This window comes from Tachysurus vachellii, chromosome 1 (genome assembly GCF_030014155.1).
Source record: "Tachysurus vachellii isolate PV-2020 chromosome 1, HZAU_Pvac_v1, whole genome shotgun sequence".
In the NCBI taxonomy this organism is placed as follows: Eukaryota; Metazoa; Chordata; class Actinopteri; order Siluriformes; family Bagridae; genus Tachysurus; species Tachysurus vachellii.
Genome location: NC_083460.1, coordinates 27369005 through 27391076, shown reverse-complemented (window position 1 = coordinate 27391076; position 22072 = coordinate 27369005). Strand labels below are relative to the sequence as shown.

At 38.3% G+C, this 22072-nt stretch overlaps 1 protein-coding gene across 2 annotated transcripts; it reads right to left on the bottom strand.

The window, feature by feature from the left end:
• Window positions 1–1924: 1924 nt before the first annotated feature.
• On the bottom strand, window positions 1925–21503 carry tle5 (TLE family member 5, transcriptional modulator). 2 transcript variants are annotated; one of them, XM_060880776.1, is made up of 7 exons: window positions 21106–21503; window positions 11252–11340; window positions 9911–9974; window positions 8816–8860; window positions 7572–7634; window positions 6697–6771; window positions 1925–5625 (listed from the first exon to the last, which is right to left on the bottom strand). In XM_060880776.1, exons 1-7 carry the CDS (start codon window positions 21130–21132, stop codon window positions 5392–5394), a joined length of 597 nt encoding a protein of 198 aa, XP_060736759.1. In that variant the 5' UTR covers window positions 21133–21503; the 3' UTR covers window positions 1925–5391. The 2 variants fall into 2 exon arrangements, with proteins under 2 accessions (XP_060736759.1, XP_060736769.1); XM_060880786.1 differs by having other exon boundaries at window positions 1925–5622.
• Window positions 21504–22072: the final 569 nt, after the last annotated feature.

Below are 22072 nucleotides of genomic sequence, written 5' to 3'. Positions count from 1 at the left end.
AGAGAGAGAGAGAGAGAGAGAGAGAGAGAGAGAGAGAGAGAGAGAGTTCTGAATGAATCAATCATGACTAATCAGATGTTCTCTTCTTTCTTGTCCCTCTCACTTGTTTGCCTCTCTTGTATGCACACACACACATACACACACACACACACACACAAAATACCTGAGTGTGCAAGTCGGAAGAGAAAAATATTAAGCCACCACGACTTCTGTTTTGGAGGAGATGGTTTCCTGACAAAATAGGGCACTTTAATATTTATTTATGCACTCGGCCCAAATCCAGACACACACAGATATGAGCGAGGGTGTCAGCCAAGAGCCAAATCAGAAACACCAGATTGGAGTGTAGGACTGAGAGAGAGAGAGAGAGAGAGAGAGAGAGAAACTTCAGAAACATGTATATTTTCCCCAAACAGGTCAGATGCCTTCTGTTTTTCTATGGATTTGACACATCGAATGTGTGAAATCACTGAAATTTCAAAATCTGAACTTATTGTTTTAATGCTCAACTTTAATGAGAATTTAGAGAGCAGAATTACATTTTTACCCACATTTTGTTTGCCATGGACACCTCATTGAGTGTCTTAGCAACAACTAAGCTGAATTGTCAATGATACAGATTTAACCAGTGAATATCTCTAGGTGCTGATGGATTTATAGCAACTATTTTGATTAACTATTTGTTTTTTTCTAGAGGTCAGAGTTACAAGGCCTCTAATTAAAAACAGCATAAAGACTGATGCCGTAGGTAATCAGTAGAAAGGACTGGAACTGTGGAATAAAACATAATGGTGAGTGCTGTCACAGGACAACAATCAGCCAGAGGTTGGTGTGACTGGAAAGTGGTGTGAGACCACCGCAAAGTGAAGTTGATACTTTTCCCTTTACAGCATGTTCGGAGGTGTTTTATTCCTCTTATACAACAGTTTGCCAACAATTATATTTCACACCTCATACCTTTTATCCGTTAATAGTTACATTTAGTGATGTGATTTCACCCAGAGCAGGTTACCACAGCTGTACTTTTTTCTGACTTCTTAAATTATTAAAAAAATAATAATAATACCAATAACAATGCACAGCTTGTCATGCAGAAACCCCCCAAAATATATATTGTAAATATCTGATCATGTATTTGCCTCAAAATGACTTGAATGTGTGCAATTACAAGCCACTGACACTGGAGACACCTTAGAAAAATGTTAACTGTTAAACATACAGGTTCATCCTTCTCTCAGAAAGCTTCTTATTCTTTATATGAAATAACTGTGTTGTTTATGGTAACTTTTAATCTGCCATGCAAATTCCAGATGCAAGTTATGAAAGTAACATTAGAGACTTAAACATATTAGAACAAGTGCAGTAATATGTGTGATGTGTGATCTGCCTTGCAGACAGAACTCTTGCTGCTTAAGAGGATGAATTCACACCAATATGAACATCAGAACTGAGGTTTCTGTATCTGGTAATATTTTATAGCATGGAAACACTATAAAAAAAAAACCAGCATGACTTTCCGTTTAATCACTATTCACTGGTTGTTTTCTGATCTTTTCTTGGCCAGTATATTGTGTATATTCTACCTACAATGCATCTTATGACAGTTTCTAATGATAACTGATGAATGTAGTGAGTTTGAACCAATCCTGATGTTTGAGTGTGTTATATATTGCAGAATACACTATGGTTTTTCTTCAGGTGCAGTTTTGCACCCTAAAGTGGTGCATGTGTATTGATCCACTATGTTGAGCTGTATTTTTTATTTATTTTTGAGAAACTCCATTTTATCTCAGTATATGTGACCAAGTGGATTGCAGGATAATTAAAAAATAAGCATAGCTTTTGATGTTGAAATAGAACACTACTCTGACAAATAATAATAAGAACTAATTCACTCACAAAACAGACACATCAGCATCTCCCGTTTCCTCCACTGATCTGATTTTATTTGTAAGGCACCAGCAGCATTTCCTTACTGCAGAAATATCCATTTATATAAAGTAAAATGTTACTTTGTGTGTTTGTTATTTCATCCTCAGGCTTTTGTATAACACTGTTATTTTTGATCTTTAGATTGTACTATAATCAGAAAAAAAAGAGGTAAATTTTTTTTACAAAGCACAAAATGCTTACAATGCATTATGGAAATAAAAGCAAGTGATCAAGCAGAGGGCAATCAATGATTGGGGAAGAAAAAGAGTGGGAAGTGGGAGGAGTTTCCGGGGGGGTCATAAGGTCTTCTAAATCAGAATCACTCAAGCTCAGTAATAGAGATGGATCAGTGGACACTTAACGCTCTAGATCCATGTAGAACAGAACACATTTACTGTCCCCCACTGCATCTAGGAGATAAACACCTACAATTAATTCATCAGAAGAAATCTCGACATCCGTCTGGCTACATATCCACACAGGGGCTTGCCATTTAATAAAAAACAAGGGGAGGGGGCCTATTGGAATAATGTATGCGAGTAAGCATATGTAGCAAGTCATCCTCAAGCACATTGGTAAGTTATACAATCTGCCACTTTTACACTAGCACAACTAGATTTTCACTTCCCCTTTTTTCTTCATATCAAACCAGGATTTTGTCGCCACAGTAAATCCTGCTGCCTTTATATCCTCTTGAGACCTGAGCTGTGTTGTGTGTTTACATCTCTTTATTATTTACTAGCTTGTGATGTACGTACAAACACATTCATTTGAGAACAGAAAGTGATGTCCTTGTACAACACAGTGGGGTCTCGTGAGGATATAAATACAAACTGACAGTGTTCCCAACGTTAAAACGACGTTCAATAGGTTGAGAACTGGGACTGTTTCTAGGTGTTGTTGGTGGCAGCAGATTAAAACGGCCATTTATGCAGATAGTTAAAGTGATTCTAAAGCAAACACATGCTCTACAACAAATATATCAAATGAGAGAAATAATAAACAAAGTCACAGCAGTCTTGCATGAGATGTACTTAAATGGCCTGCATCATAAAAAAAAAGGAAAAAGAAAAAAGTATACACCTGTACAGTCATTGTTACACTGCAACAAACATATAGAAGCAGTACATGAACATAAAATGTGGATTTGGTTCCAGTACTCGGTATTCAGTTTAGTATGTTATTTTTCCTATCAAGAAAGAAAACAGGCTACACTGAAAAGAAAGCAAACTCACAGTGATGTCCTGTACATAGACTTCAGGCTGCATGGGCAATGGAATTGAACGACAAGAAGAGAAAAAGAAAGAAAGAAAGAAAGAAAACACCTCTGACTGCAGGTTTTCAGTCAAATAAAATGAATTAATACACAAATAGTTTTTTAAAAGTTTAATAAGCAGCTTACTTAGAGCTGACTGGATAAATGTGCATTTCATTTAGATGCATCGCTAATCTCATTCTGCAAAATAAAAGAAAAATAATTTTTGTGTAAAGGTTAAAAAGGTTTAAAAATAAAAAATAAAAATCAGAGATCATGATTGCGGCTGTCACAGAAGATGCTGGTTGCTTACTGCCCCCTATTGGTCAAAAGAAAGAATTTCATTCTGGACAAAAGGCACAACAGAAGACAGTAAATATCAGATTTGCAAAAAATTTAAAGGCTTACTCAGGACCTCTAGAGAAATTATCAAAAATGTTACTTGGGTTTTCTTAAAGAAAACACAATGTGCTCTCTTTTAGTTTTGGAATACGAGGGTCCTTGGGCCTCGTACATTGTGTGCTTTTTCATTTAACTTTTTTTTTTTAAAATATAACTTGCATGCATCTAACAGGAGAAATCTGCAGAGAGAAAGTGCTTCTCATTTCTCATATACAATTTTTCCACCATATTATTTTTCCATGTAGCTCTAGGAAAAACACAATCGAACACAATTTTTTACCAAATCGACAGTTATAGATAATACCATAAAAAAAAAGATCAGATTTTTTCAAACAGTTGGCCCCTTCACTTGGTGAGAGGGTTAGCTGTTCTGATTAATGATGCTAAACTCTAAATGCTCTCCGTCTACGACAGTGAGAAAAAACAAACACACTTTCAGAATCCACACACATTAAACAGGTAAATATATAGGGAAAAAAACAGGGGCCAGAAAAGTTGTAGGTCATTTCAAGTCTAGCAAATATCACTAATCTACAATCTCTGTGTGACCCTGCAGTGACCACTGATTAACTCCTCTGGCAGTTTAAAGGAATATTTTGAGGGGGAAAAAGTAAATCAATTACACAAAATCTTTATTATTTTACCCAAACTGTATATTGTAAATATACCTTATAATTACACATTTACCTGAAAACCATATGAAGAAATTTCAGTAATGTGGTTAAAATTGTGTACATTGGAAGCTTCATAATTATCAGAACATATTAATGATTCTACTTTTTTAATTTTTATTTTTTTAAATATCAACATCATATAAGTCCCTGTTAAAGTTGTTGACACAGAAACGATATCTTGAATTAATTCCGGTACTATTGTTAGGAAAATCAAGCCTTGCCAAAATATCTAATTGGAAGTATGTGGAATTATGTAGTAAATATGGACATTCCTTCCATAAAAATGTTAATTAAAAGGGGACCAGATACTCTAGCAATATTGCTTGGGGCAAATATTATATGAATATTTGAAAATGTGTTTGAGTGTGGGAAAGGTAGTCTCCATTATTAACGTTCCAGCTAATGTCCAGTGCAAAACTAAAGAATCAGATCATAGGCTAATAGTAAATGATCGGCTAAAGCATTCTAATAAATGTAAAAGTGGGTTTTGTTAAAAATATTCCTTTAAAAAGTCAGTAAGCCACTTCATCATAAGTCACTGCAAGCCATTTTAACTGCTATTTATAGAGTTAATCTACACCCATACCAAAAAATGCTGCAGAAAATCAAGCATGCGTTCTACAGTTCAGTTCACATACTACCGCTGACCTTCATTACGTTCAATCCTTTTTCTCTTCATTCTGTCAGCGTTAAAATGTGCGCCTTCAAAAGGTAAAGGATAAAAGAATCTCTTCAGGAGAAAACAAAGTAGGGAGAGATAAAACCGTGCTCAAAGAAACACTGGTGGTGCCTCAGTGGAGCTAGATGGCCATGCTGAGACGAAGCAGAATATGGAATAGATAGCACATAGAGATATATACATATACACTCTGAGAGAGAGGACAGAAAAATAACTAAATATATAGTAAAAATATTTAAAAAAAAATAAAAAAAAACAAAAAAAAAAAACAAAAAAAAAACCGGTGGACTGCTGAATATAAAGCTAGTGGAATGATCAAAAACAAATGATCAAGGTCACAATAGCAATTTACAGCAAATAGAACAAAGAAAAAGAGACAATGCGCTTGTGATGTACGCGAGCACTGGAGGATGAGGTCACAGCCAAAAGCAGAAGCAGAGGAGTGGCGTCTAGTCTGACTTGTCGGCGTCCTCGTCACGGTGCCCGTCTGAGGCGTCTCTGGCACTTTTGTCCTCCTTGGCGAGCTGGGCCTGTGATGCCAGAATGCTGGAGAGGGAGAAGAGGGCAGAGCTGGAGGTGACATTGGGCAGGCCACTCGGCTGACTAAGGCCCAGAGGGAGTGGGGTCACAGGCAGGGCCAGTCCCTGCAGCTGGGAGAGCTGGTGTGCTTGAAGCTGCTGCTGCTTGGAGAAATGAAGACACATAAGCAGAGATTATTGCAAACAATTATGAGAAATATGTAATTTCCCTCTTGACTTCAAAGAAAAACAGGTCACTCACCTCTACACCCACAATAAACTGCTGCAGATAACAAGCATTCAACAGGTCACAGCAAGTGCTCGTCTATCTTCTCATGGTTCATGCTTATTATATATAAACAATGGCTATATTCACATTACAAGGTTCTCTTTAAAATTCATATTTTGCTCTGCTCTATATATCAGTCTTTAATAAAAACGCACATAACCCAAAACACCATGCATGGGCCCTTGGAATTCACACACTACAGTGTTGGTACCTTACTTTCAGTTGTGCTCACAAAACTAAAGTCATTACATCTAGGAGAACCAGCATGCCCTCGTAAACAAATGACTCAGAAAGTCGCTAAGGACGTGTCCCTGCTGTCGCTGTCTTTTGAGCTGATTTTGCCACAAAGTCAACACCGGTCTAATTTGAGAAGCTCAGATTTGTGTGTACAAATAGAGTTCTGAAAACATTCTGATCTGAATAATTCAGTTTTTTTGGTTGGTTGGTTTTTTTGTGTACCTTTAGCAGTTGAGTGAATTTGTACCCAGAATAATGTTGAAATCTCACTGCAAAACAATTTTGTGATTTGAAAGACAATGTTCTGTCCGATGAACACTTCTACCAATCAGCAACATTAAAGCCATTAGTTCTACAAGAACCAGCATGGGCTCAAACACATTTATAAATTCCCACATTACTTGCTGTTTCCAAAACCTCTGAATCCCCAAAAGTCGCTAAAGACATGACTCAACTCTGAACTCTGTTTGACTTCCTGCCTTGCCCTGCATCAGAATAAAACTGATTTAAGTAGCCTTCATTGCTCACAGAAATTGCCATGTATTCTATCACAGCAACAAAACGCACAAAAATCTTACACAAGCATACTTTTAGCATAATTTTATACTAAAATATTAGCTAGCACACTAGTCAAGATATTCCGATTTTAAACAAAACTTTCATTTATGCTGGTAGTAAGACACCAACACGTCACCCTCCTCCTTTCTTACCCGGATAATAGAGTTCATCTCTGGTGGTGTGACCTGCTTGGCTCTTTCTATAGCTCCCAGGACCTGCTGCTGGTGCTGTAACACATTGACACACCACAGAACTCATATTACTAAATACATATGTCCTGCATATCCCCTGTGTCTATTTATCAAACCATCCCTCCACACATATCCATCCATCCATCTCAGTTCATCCATCAACACATACCAATTCATCCATCAATTTACCACAAATATCCCTATCCATCCATATCCCTATCTATATATCTTTTTACATATATATCCATCCATCCAAGTACATGTATCCATTCATCTATCTAACACCTATCCATCCATCCGTCCACCCCCCACACATTCATCCATCCCACTAGATACCTCCACCCATCCTTCCACACACATACAACCATCCATCCCAGTACACGTACCAAACACCTATCCATCTGTCCATTTCTCCCCATGTCTCTATCCATCCCACAACAACCATCCATTATCCCAGTAGTCCACCATTTTTACCCACTGAACTACCACTCACTCATTCATTCATGCATGCATATCCATCCACCTATCAATTCCAACACACACACATCCATCCATCTCACCAAACTTATTCATGCATACCCTTCAATTAATTCTACACTTATACATCTGTCCATCCATCTAGACATACTTCTCTCCTCACATATCCATCCCATTACATCCATCCATCCTCACCCACACTGAGATCAACACAGCACTCAATATTTAGTGTGGCTGGCAAAAAAAAAAAAACAATGCATACCTTGCTGTGAGTTTCAAAAGAACAAAATTATGAGTTATAAACAGATGATGCTATGTGTGGTTAAATGGGTTAAGGATGAGCAGCCATAATTCAGTACCTCTTGAGACAGGTAAGGCAGGACTTGAGCACAGATTGCATTTAATCTCTTCACAATCTCTGCCTGCAGAGGGAACACACACACAAACACATTCTAATCAAGTATGATGTGGAATAAGGGTAGGTTAATTTTACTAAAAACAATTCAGTTTAGCGTAAATGTTTTGCTGTTAGTCGAATGCTTACAGTACATATTTGGAACAATAGTTTACATACAATTAGGTATTAGAAGATATTCAAGTTTTTACTATCTGTACAGGAAAAAGTGGTATTGTGCCATCTCCACTTTCTTGTATATCCAAAGCACATACAGACATCCTGTGAGAAAGGGGTGAGAGGCATTTCTGCTGTGGATGCCAGGAGAATGTAATCTACAACTGCTAGGTGAAGTGGGAACAGGACAGGGTGTGGAGAAAGAAAAAGCAAACAAACACCAATAACCCTGTTTCAGTATAGTCCTGGCACAATGCCCTGTCACACTGACACACTACACAGCATGAAAGAGGAACAGCAGGAAAGAGAGAGAGAGAGAGAGAGAGAGAGAGAGAGAGAGAGAGAGAGAGAGAGAGAGAGAAAGAAAGACAGAGAGAGAAGGGAAGGATGGTGATAAAGGAATTGGCTGAATACAAAACACCAGGTTCTTCTTTGCATTCATATCTGCACCTTTCTCTTCACCTTTCTCTCACTCTCTACTAGCCAGTCTGTGGGCACACATACACGCGCGCACACACGCATACACACATCCGTGCTCTCTCTCTCTCTCTCTCTCTCTCTCACACACACGGCTGTCTGCATTCCTTCCCTCCATATTTTTCCCTGTCCCCCAACGAGCCTGATGAATTGTGCTGGAGGCGGATACGGTGTGGGACTGGATTCCTGACAGCATGTTCAGGAAGGATGAAGAGGCTGTCACTGTAAAGCATTGTAAATCTCTGTACGCTGTCCCACAAGGGCACAGTCAAAGATAAAGCAGCACTGGGAGCAGTGGACATCAACTGCTGTTCACTGGATAGTTTTTGGGGTTTTTTTTTTGCACAATTCTTGTAAAATCTCTCTCTCAATTATATATATATATATATATATATATATAGTTGTGCATAAATATCTTAAAAGGTTCAGCAGGTTCTGAAACAACTGCATGACTAAGTAGTTGTACTGGAGTTCCTAATAAAGGGGCAAAAGACTGCACACATTATACATTTTATTATTCATAAAAGTCCATTTATAGAAGGTGACAGCACTTACTTGCTTGTGCATTTCAATGTTCAATCCGTACGACATCTCATAGTACTGTAAAGAGATAAGCAGAATTAGAGAAATATAAACTACATTTTCACACGTTTCACATGAACAATCCCTTAGTGCATAATTCAATAATTTAGTGTACACACGCACGCACATACACACACACACACACACACACACACACACACACACACACACACACACACACATACACACATACACACATACACACATACACACATACACACATACACACACCATTCTGTCATAGCTTGGACTGGGGAAGGGCACAGGAACTCGATAGGCTATTAGAGGGAGGAGGGGGAACAGGATGATGGCGTGAGAGCAATACTGCACAGATTAGATCAGATTAAACTGCTGGGTGGTTCAATTAGAAGAGCAATATCAGAGAGCAACATGGAGCTCAGGCCAGCAAAAATGAGATTAGAGAGCAGAGACAGAGAGAGGGGGCAGAGTGCAGAAAGAAAGGGGAGAGACTGCAGAAAGAAAATACAAAATATCAAGCAAAAGAGAGATATCAAAAGAAGCAAAGAAAAGAGATAAAGGCAGAAAGGAAATGTAAGAGAGAAATAGATAAGATGAAAGCAGGAGGCTAGGGAATAGGGCAGTGGGTGGAAAGCTGTAAAGGCTAGCAGCCTGAAGCTAAGCAAGCCCCCTGCCTCAGATCCTCAGCTAGTTTTTGCTCCAGTTCATTCTGTCTGTTCTGTTCCTACACCTAATCCAGTGCAAATCCATATGCCTGCCCCAATCCTTATACCTGCCCCACTCCCTAATCCTTTCCAGAAACACTCTTTAAAAGGTTCCACAGATCCACACTGTATTCAAAACCTAGCAGTTCTTCCTAAACCTGCCACAGAATTGATCCCAATCCATGCCCCACTCCCAAAACCTGCCCGAGCTTCATTCCCTATACCTGCCCCAGAAACACCACCCTCGGCAGCTCCAAAAAATACCCCCCTACAGCTGCCCCAGAACCGCACACTACAGCTGAACCAGAACCGCCCACTACAGCTGAACCAGAAAAACTCGTGGCATACTTACCCCTACCCCAATCTCTACAACAGTAGCACTTACCATGATATAATGACGCTGCATCTCCGACTTCTCACTGGCAAGTTTGTCACATTCTAACTTTAGACTGTAAAGAACAAGAGTCTGATTATTTCCAATAAGCACATAGCACATTGAGTTATCTTTTTCTCTTTCAAGCTGGAATATGAAACATTTCCAGTCTGAATCACACACAAGCAACCTTAAAAAATATGAAATAAATAAAACTAAAATAGATAAACATGAACAAATGTTTATAACCTTGACATCCAGTTCATCTGAGAGTCAACAAAAAATAAAACTATACTGAAGGCCTCACATTTAAATTGCCATTTATGGTATACATTGAACAAAGAAATCAAAGTTTGCAGTCAAAAATATCATTTAGCTTAGAAAAGTCTTTACATTTTGGTGCTTTTTTCCCTAGCTATAAAATTTAAGGTGGCTTTGCTGTATAACTCCTTCCTCACACATTTCCTTAAAAAAAATGCAAAAAAAAAAAGCCACCAAAACAAAAAAAAGCACCCTAACATACTTTGGAGGTTACCATAGCGACCATCCTCCATGCAGTAGGCTACCTGTGATTGGCCATAGCAGCCCCTGATTGGCTGTGGTTGCTAGATGCTTTCGAGGATGCTGTTGGGGGTTTGAAAAAAAAAAAGGAGGGTAGGGGGTGCAGAAAAAAACCCACTACACTGATGTAGTTTTATTGCTGTTTCTTTTTGCCTCCAAATCGCTTCTGCTGTCATCCTTATTTTGATTAATGCATTCCCTGATCTATTTATGCACATGCATGGGGGGAGCAAAGGCCTGTCTGGGCTCTGGAGACAGCCCGCTGTACATTTCCTTTAAAAGGCTGTACACATCACATGTGTGTGTGAGAGAGAGAGAATAAGTGAGAGAGAGAGGCCGTGCATCTCAGCTAAAGTCAGTGGCAGGAGAGTGAAGGTCTGAATAGACACAGGAAGTGTGGGGCCCTGTTCTTCTAAACCACTCACATGTAAAAAGGAGGGGGTTGTACACCAGCGCTCTTGTTGTCATGGGAATAAAGAGGAGGAAGTAAAAGCTACCTTTAAAAACGAGACACTGAAAATCATTGGTCATGCTTATGATGTTGCACTGAGTTTTAGGTCTTGTTTCTAAGACGTCACAGCATAAGACAAGAGCGAGCTCATAGACTAACACACCCTGTAGCAGGTGTATGCCCAATTCTTTGTGTTCAAATGTCCATCCTGAACATTCTGAAATAATTGTACATTGATCTATGGACTGTACTGGAAATAAAAAAGGGAATAAAAAAATGAAACCTTGAGAGAGAATGAGACAAAGAGTAAGATTAGAGCTAGATAGAGCAGTAAGAAGCACCTGTGATATTGTGCTTGGAGGAACTGGAACTCATCTTTAATGCGGTCACAGGAGTCTGACGTCGTGAACTTCAGCTGCTGTGATGAAGCCTGTAATCAAAGTATTAACATTCAGTCAGTCAGACGCCTTCACCCCCACTGCTCCAGTACATGTGTGAACGAACAAACACACACACACACACACAACCCCCTATGCCCTGTTCCCTAACACACATTAGCATGGTTAATGGCACGCGATTCAAAACATCATTAGGAAATTGCACCACTTCCAGAATTTTCATGAGTCTTCTGAAGAATATTACACTCGAAAACCTAGATCGCGTAGGAATTCCCATGTGGTAGACCGCTGCCTCCGCTAAACCATAAACCTGTCAATGCCTTTTCCAAGATATGAAAATTATGAAAAGAAAAAATCCCTGTCAGTCAACTGTCAGTCAAAACAGATCTTCGCTAAATTCCAGTTGTATTACATGTGAGGCACTTACAGCAGATATTATTTCCCCTGTCTCTGCAAAAAAATTCCAGAAGGAGAAAGGGGCCAGATTATGACTGGAGAGATCTGGCTCCTTCTGCCATGGATGCTCAAGAACACCAGGTGCCATACTGGCAGCACTCCCATAAAGTAAACTGGAGGCCCCTTGGATGTTTGACAGATTTTTATGAATACAGACTGCTCTGATTTCAGGGGAAGACAACCTTGTGAAAATCAGTCACCTCTTCTATATAATGCTTTGACACTGTGGGAAATTAACCATCAAGTCAGACTGAACCAAAAAGCTAATGAGCTAGAGTTTAAGCACACAGGCAATCAAATTCAAGTCAAGTGCCTCTGCTCTCATTAACAGTCTAGAATCCCATGGGCCATGTTACCTATTGTACTGCCCAAGGGTTAAAATAAAAAAAATAAAAATCACCAAAAAATTGGTAATCATACCAAAAAATTGTGTTAAAACGGAAAGATTTACAAAAGGAAGTGATTTACAAAAGATGGCATACAATTTGTTTTCTTTTTAATTAATTGTCATGTGAACTGCAATAAACCAGAACAAACGTTAAAAAGAAAATTGCATATCATCACCGAAATCTCCATTTGGTACCACAGCCACCACTCTGCTTTACTACATTCTGAACAAGAGAGATTTATGGTTTATGACACACTTATAACTGCTAAAAGCTTGGCTCTGACTGGCCAGATGATGTTGATTAATTCACTGATAATTATTCTGTCTGCAATGCAAATCAAGGATTAATATTAACGACTCAACGACTTTCACAGGAACTTACATTGTGGACTTGCATATAAACGGGTTAAAAAAACCTAATCTTTGATAAGGTAGTGCTGCTGGAAGGAGTCAGAGGTTGAGCTACAACTTAAACTGTTGTCTGACACAGTAAAGTCTTCTGAATGGAGGGCTTTACACTTTGCGGTTTCCTGGGAAGATGACAAGCTGCCCTTTTTTCATCCTCACATGAGAGAAAATAATTAGGCGGGTGAGTAAAGTTGCTATAAGGTAAGTGCTACCTTGTTTCGTTAAAAATACGACGACAATAAACACATATATAAATGGTTAAGATGTGCAATGTGTTGCTTTTTAATTAATTGGCAAAACTGCTGTGGTATAAGGGAAACAAAACACTGAGATGTCCTGTTATAGGAAAATAATCAACTTTGAAGATATAACAGTAAAGACATTGCAGCAGGATATATCATAACACCCTGCTGTTGATGCTTTTCTTAGAACTGCACATCATCTTGTGTTTTATTCCTTACTTATGTAATCGTGGGTAGAGTGGCATGCCACTTTGGTTGATGATGTTAATCTAACACTCAACACAAAGTAAAAACTAGCTGTAAATATGTCAGAACACCCACTCTCTGAAATACTGTGGTTATGCATGTAGCAGTTTTGAAACAAAAACATTTTAGGGCATTCATGAGTTGCCAGCTGTGGTAGGAAGATTTCTGCCAGTTGGCAAATTTCTACAAATGTTTTCTTCAGCCCAAAACCTAGGGAAAGAGGAACAATAACATCTAGAGGCTAAAGGCACACCAAAGGTCATATAGCTTAACATGTAGCTCAGTATACAGAGAAAAGCCACAGCTCCATGACCGAGGCGGCCCAGGAAACTTAATTTCCTGAGAACAGTGGGGTATGGAACCAGCTCGAATTCTCAGACGTTAGCAGTTGATAGCCTCGGGTGAAGTATTGAATGGTGGAAAGCTGCAGGTTGTGCCACCCAAACAATAGGGGCCTTCAGTAGCTGCTCTCTGGCCTGGCAGCTTTGGTAAACGAAACTCGGGATCAGCTCAATTCAAGGCTGGGTGCTACATAGAAAACAGGCCAGAAAGCAAGTAACAGAGAAACCAGGAATCAGGCCATGAAAGAAGGCAGGAGTGTGGACTGACTGACAACATTCCAGGTCTTTAAAAGAAAAGTCTTTCACCTGCAGATGAAGAAACTTACCAAAGTTAATCTCTCTCTCTGTCTTTCAAACACAACTCAAAAAAAAAAATAGGACAATTCCCTAATTTGATTCTTGCTTCTTGCTATTCTGCTCTGCTCCTCTGAGATGCAATTAAAAGCATTTAAAGGTTTTATGTGCTGCTGGGCAAATTGAGTATCTTCAGCAGCTAAATGAGATTCATCATTCCAGTAATTTACTGTCAGTCCCTGACCCTCATCGGTTAAAAGAATGAAGACCCTAATAAACGATTCCAAAAAAAATTCCCTTTAAACTTTTGAACACAACAACAGACTGAAAAACAAAAATAAAGACTCAGGAGATTAATGTGATGGTAGAAAGTGATTCTGGGTGACAGAGGGCGCATTTCTTTAGCGAAACCATTCATATTCTACCTCAATCAAGACTTATTCGAAGACAAAGCACAGGAGTGGATACATACATTTCATCAGGTTTGTGGTGAGAGTATTTACATGTGAACAGGTATTTTGAAAACCAGCTCTAAGATCCTGCCTCAATGGTTATCATCACTAAATGCTTGCTTGTGAACTGGCAAATGACAAAAAGTGACAGTTGGTGTAGATCGTTTCTTATGTCTTTTGTAGCGCTTTAATACCGGCTCAAGTGAAACAGAAATCGTGACAAGACGTGCTGGTCATTAGAAAATATTCCTAAATACTAAACACCTATGACAAATAGAAAATGTTCAATATAAACTCAAAGCATAGACTCAGACTGGAGCCTTCCTGAGCTGTTGCATGGCTCTGTAATCCAGATGAGGGATGGAAAGCTAATCCTGGTAAGCATGAATTTGAGTTGGATGACTATCTCCTTGGACCTGCCACACACACACACACTAATAGATGCCACTACCCCACTTTACCATACTGAGACTCTCTGGTTTCTTTAAGTTGTTTTAAATGCATGCCGATCTACCTATCTACCTAAATCATACATGCTCCTTCTCTGAGATATTTCACAACAGGTTGCTAACATGTGACCTCAGTCCCTTGGTTTTATTATTTTTTTTGCCTAGATTTTGTTTCATTCTTAACAAATCTGCCAATGCTTAAATAAAGAAGATTAAGACTAGATAGAATAAGTAGTAAAAAAAAAAAAAAAGGGAGCAGCCAAGATGTTTCAAAGTTCAAGTATCTTCAAATGGGGGAAAAGTTGTGTCTTATTATTGTTCCCAAATGAATTAAATCAATACATTTCTTTTTTGTCCCTGACAGTAAATGCATTTTTAATAATCACTGGAACTGTTACCATTATTAAAATTGTTTTTCTGATTGGAAATGAGCCATCTCTTTGTCTCACAAGTTTCATATCATGGTATCTGAGGTCACACCTCTGCGGTAATATGTAGCCCAGCATAAAGCGTCACAATCTGAACTGAACACAGCAGCTGAGATGCAACCTGCTCATATGTAGGCTTCAGATATTGTTTTTTCCCATCTCACAACTTACTGTTTGATTAAACTTTGTTAAAAATGTAATCAATCAAACAGACCTGCAATCCAAAAAAAGTAAGGAAAGAGAATGACCTAATACCTACTAGCTTTATGTGGAGTTGGGAAAAGGTGTAATAATTTACCAGCTCGATTGCAAAAACTTAGCTGGATGTTGGACGTTTAATGTGAATCTGAAGTAAAAGTTTAAAAAAAATTTTAATCAATTAAAAATGGAAATAAATGATTTCTATTTTATATTGTAATCAATATTTAAATGTTTTAAAGATCTGATTTAATGCCAACAAATCAAGTTTTGAATTAGTGAGTCTCCGGATGTTTTTTTTTTTTGTAAACCCAGGGGCTTTTGCAGGATACGAAAGAACTGAAACGAAATGTAAAATGTCTATATTCATTCACATTTCCTGTTTAAATGTTCCAGTAAGTGCAACTTGAATACATTCCTTTGTCTCCTAATAGTATACTAATAGTATATAGTATATTATTTCGTTTATATGCGAAGAAATATAATATAGTATATTATTTCGTATATGTTTCGCTTAGTCAGTATTAATGCATTTACCCAGCAAACTCGCTCACTGTATACTATTGTATTATGTAAGCTGGCACTTTTTTAATCTAGTAAGTTACCAGGCAACCAAACTAGGAGACTGGGAGAGGTTTTAAACTGAATGTGTAGTTTGTTCACCAGTCTTTGTGAAAAACCTTCCATATAAATAAGTGTAAATTAGTCTGATTATTTACACACTGAAATGTACATAAAAGTGAATGAACTGTTATTACATTTTGTAATATTTTTCTTAATGCTGTTATAATTGATATACATGCTTTGACAATACTGCAAAAAAAAAACCAAAAAAAAAAAAAAACACCGCACACATTTCACGGAGTTTAAAAGGGAAACGAGGCAGGACTATATGTTATGTGCTGCGTGTCATCAACTCACAGGTTTAGAGGGCAGACACTGAGTGCAGATGGCTGGCTTGGTGTGATTTATTAGATTACTGACCCAGAGCCTTTGATCGTGACTGATGCTGTTACGGTTTTAAAAAAAAAAGAAAAGAGAAATCCGCAGGTCACAACCTCGAGATTGCTCTCAGCCCATGAAACAAATAAATCAGAAATGAGACTCCGCGCTTGAAGCTGAAATAACGTGTGCAATCACGTCTCTGAAAGCCACTGCCAGGCAGAATGCAGATAAACTCAAACAAAGAACAGATATTCATAGCTAAACGCTGCATTAGCATCCCACACGGCAACCTCCTCCTCAGGGATTTGCCTGTGTGCAGCAGCAGGCTGGTGATGAGCTCCGGGCGGTGCTCTGGTAAGCTTGTGTTGCCTTTTCTAAACAGGGATTACAAGGCAGCATGATCGTTTAGAACTTCCAGAACAAGGCCTGGAAATGGGTTAAAGACACGACAACGGCTGAATCTCAGCCACGGACATGGCTTAAACAACTCTGTGTGTTCTTCAAACTGAACTGACTGTCAGCTGTCTGTGTCGTTATAACACATTATATACAAATCCTCAGCATCACCTCAGGTTTAATATATATATGTTGTCAGTAAAAGACTAGAGACTGGGGTGAACAAATCTGTAGTCTGACTGATGAGGACAAGAGGAATACAGTTTAGGAATATTAGTTATTCGTAGTTTAGTAGGAAAGCAGTCACCTGCATTCAATAACCTGAGATATCAAAAGCCCCTTCACTTTCACAAAACCAAGGCACTTATACATACATATATGAAACAAAACAAGCTTAATGCACCTTGATGCTGGACCATTCTGAATCCCACCACCTGCTGTACTACACACACTGTCTGATTAATTACCTTCTCCAGATGAATGACACCTTTTCCTGATTCTCAAAAAGGTATGTTTGTGGAAACACTGAGGACAAAGAAAAAAGTGCAGTGCAAACATGTCGTATCACCGTCCTACTAGCACAACATGCAGTCACCTCACGGTTAAACATGAACCAGATGGATACTGGTGACTGTTTCCTACTCAACCTTCTACAGAGACACATCTTTGTGACTAAAACTGTAAAATTGCAGCACCTGGACCATCCTGATGATTATTTTCCCCAGTCGCCATGCCATCAAACATGTACTTTATCATCAGCCTCTTGTTTTTTTTGTTTGTTTGTTTTTGTTGTTTTATTCATGTAGTGATTGATATTAGCAGTTTTCAGGAACAACAATGAAAATCTTTAATCTACCCATCTCACTACTAGCTGCCTATTCAGGTCTCTGAGTTATTTAAGGTCTTAGTCATTTTTGCCTTAAAATTAAATAATAAAAAAAATGTAAACAAGTATAGGAGAAATTCAAGAGATTCTTGTAACAGCTATTGACAATAATTTGACCGATTTACTGATTTGAACATTATTTTAACTTTTTTTTTTACTTTAAAATAATAAATAAAACAACAAAGTGCCTAATGTTAGACAAAAGACATCAACATGAGCTACTGTTTATTGGAGCCGGGAGCCTGATTTCAAATAAGGTGAAAACAATAAAAAAAAAAAAAAAAAAAACAGCCAAACAAAGAGTCAGTGCTGAAAATCAGACTAGTAATTTGGCAGAAACTGTGGAGAACCAGGGGTGTGTCTGCTCTGATATCAGTGCTTTAGTGAATGAGAACTGAAGCACAGCAGTCCAACTACAAAGCAGTAATAAAAAACAGACATTTAAACACACTGGTTCTCTGGAGCACGTTCATCCGTCAGTCACTCTCACATAAATTACACCTTGACTTGTATACGTTTAAGTCATTCACAAGTATGCTTTATACTTATTTTACTATCCAAGAAAATAGGATTTGTTGTTGTGAAGATTTTGTTTAACTGCAAAATTACACTGGTCAGGAACAGAGAAGTGTTCGTGCCAGAGAACGGAAAGTTCTCGATCGACTCCTAGACCACTATTAAAATAAAACTTTAGATCTGTGGGCTGGTGACCAAAAACATAGCACCTCTGCAAAATCATCAGTGGGTTGTTACTTTTTTTTTAGCAGGCATTGCTAATTTAATTTCCACACTGTCGCTGTGGTGTTTTGGCTCTTAAGCTGATTGAAATTCAAGAGTTCATAAAAAGATTCATTGGTTCCCTGAAACTGCACAAGGATCACTTTTGAACATAAGAACAAATTGTTGGTTAATAATTTTTTTGACCGAGATGCTATTTTTGACCATATTGTACGAGTTGCTCATAAAAAGATCATCGTGGAAACTTAAAATCTCAGTACGATGGACCAAACATATGACACTACTTGTTACTTTAGCAAAAAGCTATGCAAGGGATCAGTTTCAGCATCACAGTTGGCTTTGAAGGAAAGAAAATTATCAACAGGACATACAGAGGCTTAATGTAAAGTCACTGCCTTTTTAGCTGAAGGTGACAGATACAGCACAGCTCTGCACACAGTAACAGCCAAGAGCCATTCAGGGCAGTCTAAGTAAACACCATCTTTGTCAAGAACGGTGAAAAGTCATTGCTATGGAGCCGTGAAAATAACGCCCTTCTCTTCATCATCATCTCCTCTGGCCAGGGTTCAGGCAAGTTAGACTCAAGATAGTGATTTATGAGATCCCTGTCTGCCCTTAGAGCCACGACTAAGCCGCTTGATCCATTTATTACTCTGTGTTTTCACAAATTCGGTAATCGTAGTATGTCTGCGTTGCCAGCCAACCTTTCCAGTTATCAATAGGTCATCAAATTACCAATGCACATATATTGTACTGGCAAGAGCAGATATTGTGATTCTATGTCCTGTGATTATAATAAAAATCCAGTTACGCTCACGCAGCCTGGTAAACCAGAGGCAACATAGATGTAATAAAACGCAAAACTTACTCTTGATCACAATTCCTAAGTGCAGCTGCAGGATGCTACAGTATACATTAATCAAAAGTGTGCTTCTGCCCTGTGCAATTAGTCCATTGTGGAAGTGTCTAATTAACTTATAGTTGAATACCTGTTGCATCGTAACCAAGCGTTTCTTGTTAGCGAAAGGTACCAAGTAGACAAACGTATGCAGCAACAAAGTACAGGAGGTTTTGTTACGAATTCTTTAACAGCAGAAAAACCTACTGTTGTTGGTAGACTAAGATGAGCTTTTAATGAACGATGTCCCTGAACATGTAACATTAAATCATGGACAGTAGTCTATATTTATCATGTTTCAAAAAGCTAGGAAATTCTCTACATGTCCACTTTCTCTACAAAATGGCAGGACCTAGGGTTACAAATATACATCGTATGTACACTATCTGAGTTTTAGACCATGTCATTTCATTACAGTTGTATGCAAAGGTTTGGGGGATCCCTGGACCAAGCACATACATTACTGTTTTTATAAAGTGAAAAGTAATAAACATTATTATATTTTTATTCTTTAAGTATATCAATGATGTCATGTACAAAAGTTTGGCCACACATACAGTTGTAAAGTCTCAGAACTTAATTAACTTGATTGGCTTTATAAGACCCGTAACTCTGTGCAGGAGTCACTAGGATCTATCAGCTGATGAGTGTTGAAAAAAATCTTGTGCTTATACTTAACGACCATTGGCTCCTCTAAGCAGCTGACTACGCTGATGAATAAGAAAATAAAGCAATCTGATGCCTACAAAGTCTTTCCATCTCGGAATCCACTGAATCTTAAGTCTGTAGCCTAGTAAACCAGAGTTCATGCATTCAATGATAAAGTCTTAAGAACTTTTGTACATCACTCTGGATAAGGGCGTCTACCAAATGCTGTAGATACAAATGTCTGAAACGGCATTAAGCTGTGGTAGTTATAAGGAAGTATGGAAGTCAAGACAAGATGTGTATCACAGAGAAACCGCTCAGAAAAGCAAACATGCTGATACAGAAGCGGTGGTGCAGTTTTCCACTCTGCACAAATGCAGTCTGCATGGAAGAGTCATCAGAAGGAAAACGTACCCATGACATCATCACAAAACACAAACAAACATATCAGTATGACAGACATTTTGGAAACTGTATGTATTTTGGAAATTGGAGTGCTCTAGACCGACCAATTAAAAATAGAACTGTTTCACCAAAGGTGTCAAAAGGGGTCTTATTGATGTGCTCAATTTAAACGGTATATTCATAAAACTCAGCGGCAATCTGATCATCTGCTTCCAGTGTGAGTAATTCTATTAAAACAGACTATGGATAGTCCTGAAGTCAGAAAGGTGCACTGAGATTTAATCTGTTAATGATGTTTTATTCACATCATCATCATCATCATCACTGTGTCATATGATTATTCAGACTCACTGCATCACTGACTAGTCAACATTTAAACTGTGACAATGTTTTATTACATTATAAATGATTGATGTGTTATGTATCGTGTTTATTACCATGTAGGTGTAATAAACACTCTCACAGACATAGTGTACATAGAAATAAAGTGATAAGAGCAGAAGAGCACTGAAATGACACATCCGCAGAACAATGACTTCTAGCTATTACTGTTACTGTTATATTGCTGTTTGTTTTTAGACAAGAAACTGAAGGTTATTCGTAAAATGTGTTTTTATTGCATTTGTTACACTTGATTCTCATCTTAAGCCCAAATGCTTTTGTTATTTTTTGTTTCATGTCACGTTCTGCTGTTTTAAAATACTTTATTTATAAATAAATGTATTTATTTATTTTAATATATATTTGTTTATTTTAAGGTGCTGTAGGTTGTGCAGGTAAAAGCTAAACCGAGTTAAAACACGTCACTGTAGCTGTATTTTATCCACATTAACATTGTTAGACTCGTTAAAAGTTCACCTGGAGGAGGACGCTAGCTAACCAGCTAACCAGGACGATAACAGGTTAGTTAGCCGATTAGCTTCGTGTGCTAATGACATTTTTTTCTACAGCAGGCAGAAAGCGAAAACAAACCACTCACCGAGTGCCTGGATTGTGGAAACATCATGTCAGTTTTCTTCTCGAATCTTTACGCAGACGTTTTAGAGCTGAAAGCGTGTGAATTGTGTGTTTTGCTCCTTCTTTGTTCGGCGCTATGTAGCGGATGGAGCAGGCTAAGCTAAGCTAAGCTAAGCCCGCTAACAGCGCAGCGGCTTCCAGGCTTCGGTCTCGTTTCTCTAACTGGTTTCTCTGGAGGTATCATTCGGCATTAGGGAGGGAAAAAAAGCTCGTGAAAACGACCTGAATTACGTTGTTTTTACTGCTGAAACGTTGCCTGCCAGGTCCCTTTTTAACCACAATCCCAGCAGCGCTGTTGCTCAGATGCGCTTCAATGCTTCTTCTCTGCGTTGGTGGGATTGTGAAATGAAGGCGCTTGGATGTGCGCGCGCACACACACGCGCGCGCGCGCACACACACACACACACACACACACACACCTACACACCTACACACCTACACACCTACATGCCTGCACAGGTCTCTTCCGACAGATTAAAACCAGGGACCACACAGATTTAAGTAAAACAAGGTTAAAAGTTAAAAAACAAAAAATCCACATTTATAGATAAGGGCGTGCGACACTTCCAAAATTAACCGCAAGGAGGCGACAAAACGCTGTTTTAATTAAGGCAAGTCTCTACTAGATCAATGATTTATAATAAATGTGTCTATAACTTGTTTTATTGCTTTCTAATAGGTTTATTAATACATTGATTAAAACCCAACAAAAATGACACTCTTGTTTACAGGATTAACTGAAATTTAGGATGGTTGATGACTTTAAGCTCCACCTACTCAGTATAATCACCTTGTACTATAAATGCCTGAAAAGTTTCCTGAATAATGTCAAATTATGGGTCATTTTTGCTATACTAGAGTGGAAATGAAACCTGAACTTTTGCCTCCAGAAAACTGAGTGTTTTTTTTACCTTAGGAACACATTTCAG

Excerpts from the sequence above, each read along its gene's own strand:
- tle5 (XM_060880776.1), bottom strand. The coding sequence starts at position 21,132 with ATGATGTTTCCACAATCCAGGCACTCG. Across the intron at positions 9,975-11,251 it reads CTCCAAGCACAATATCACAG|TCTAAAGTTAGAATGTGACA; the intron begins GTGCTTCTTACT and ends TGTTCTTTACAG. Across the intron at positions 8,861-9,910 it reads TGCAGCGTCATTATATCATG|TACTATGAGATGTCGTACGG; the intron begins GTAAGTGCTACT and ends ATCTCTTTACAG.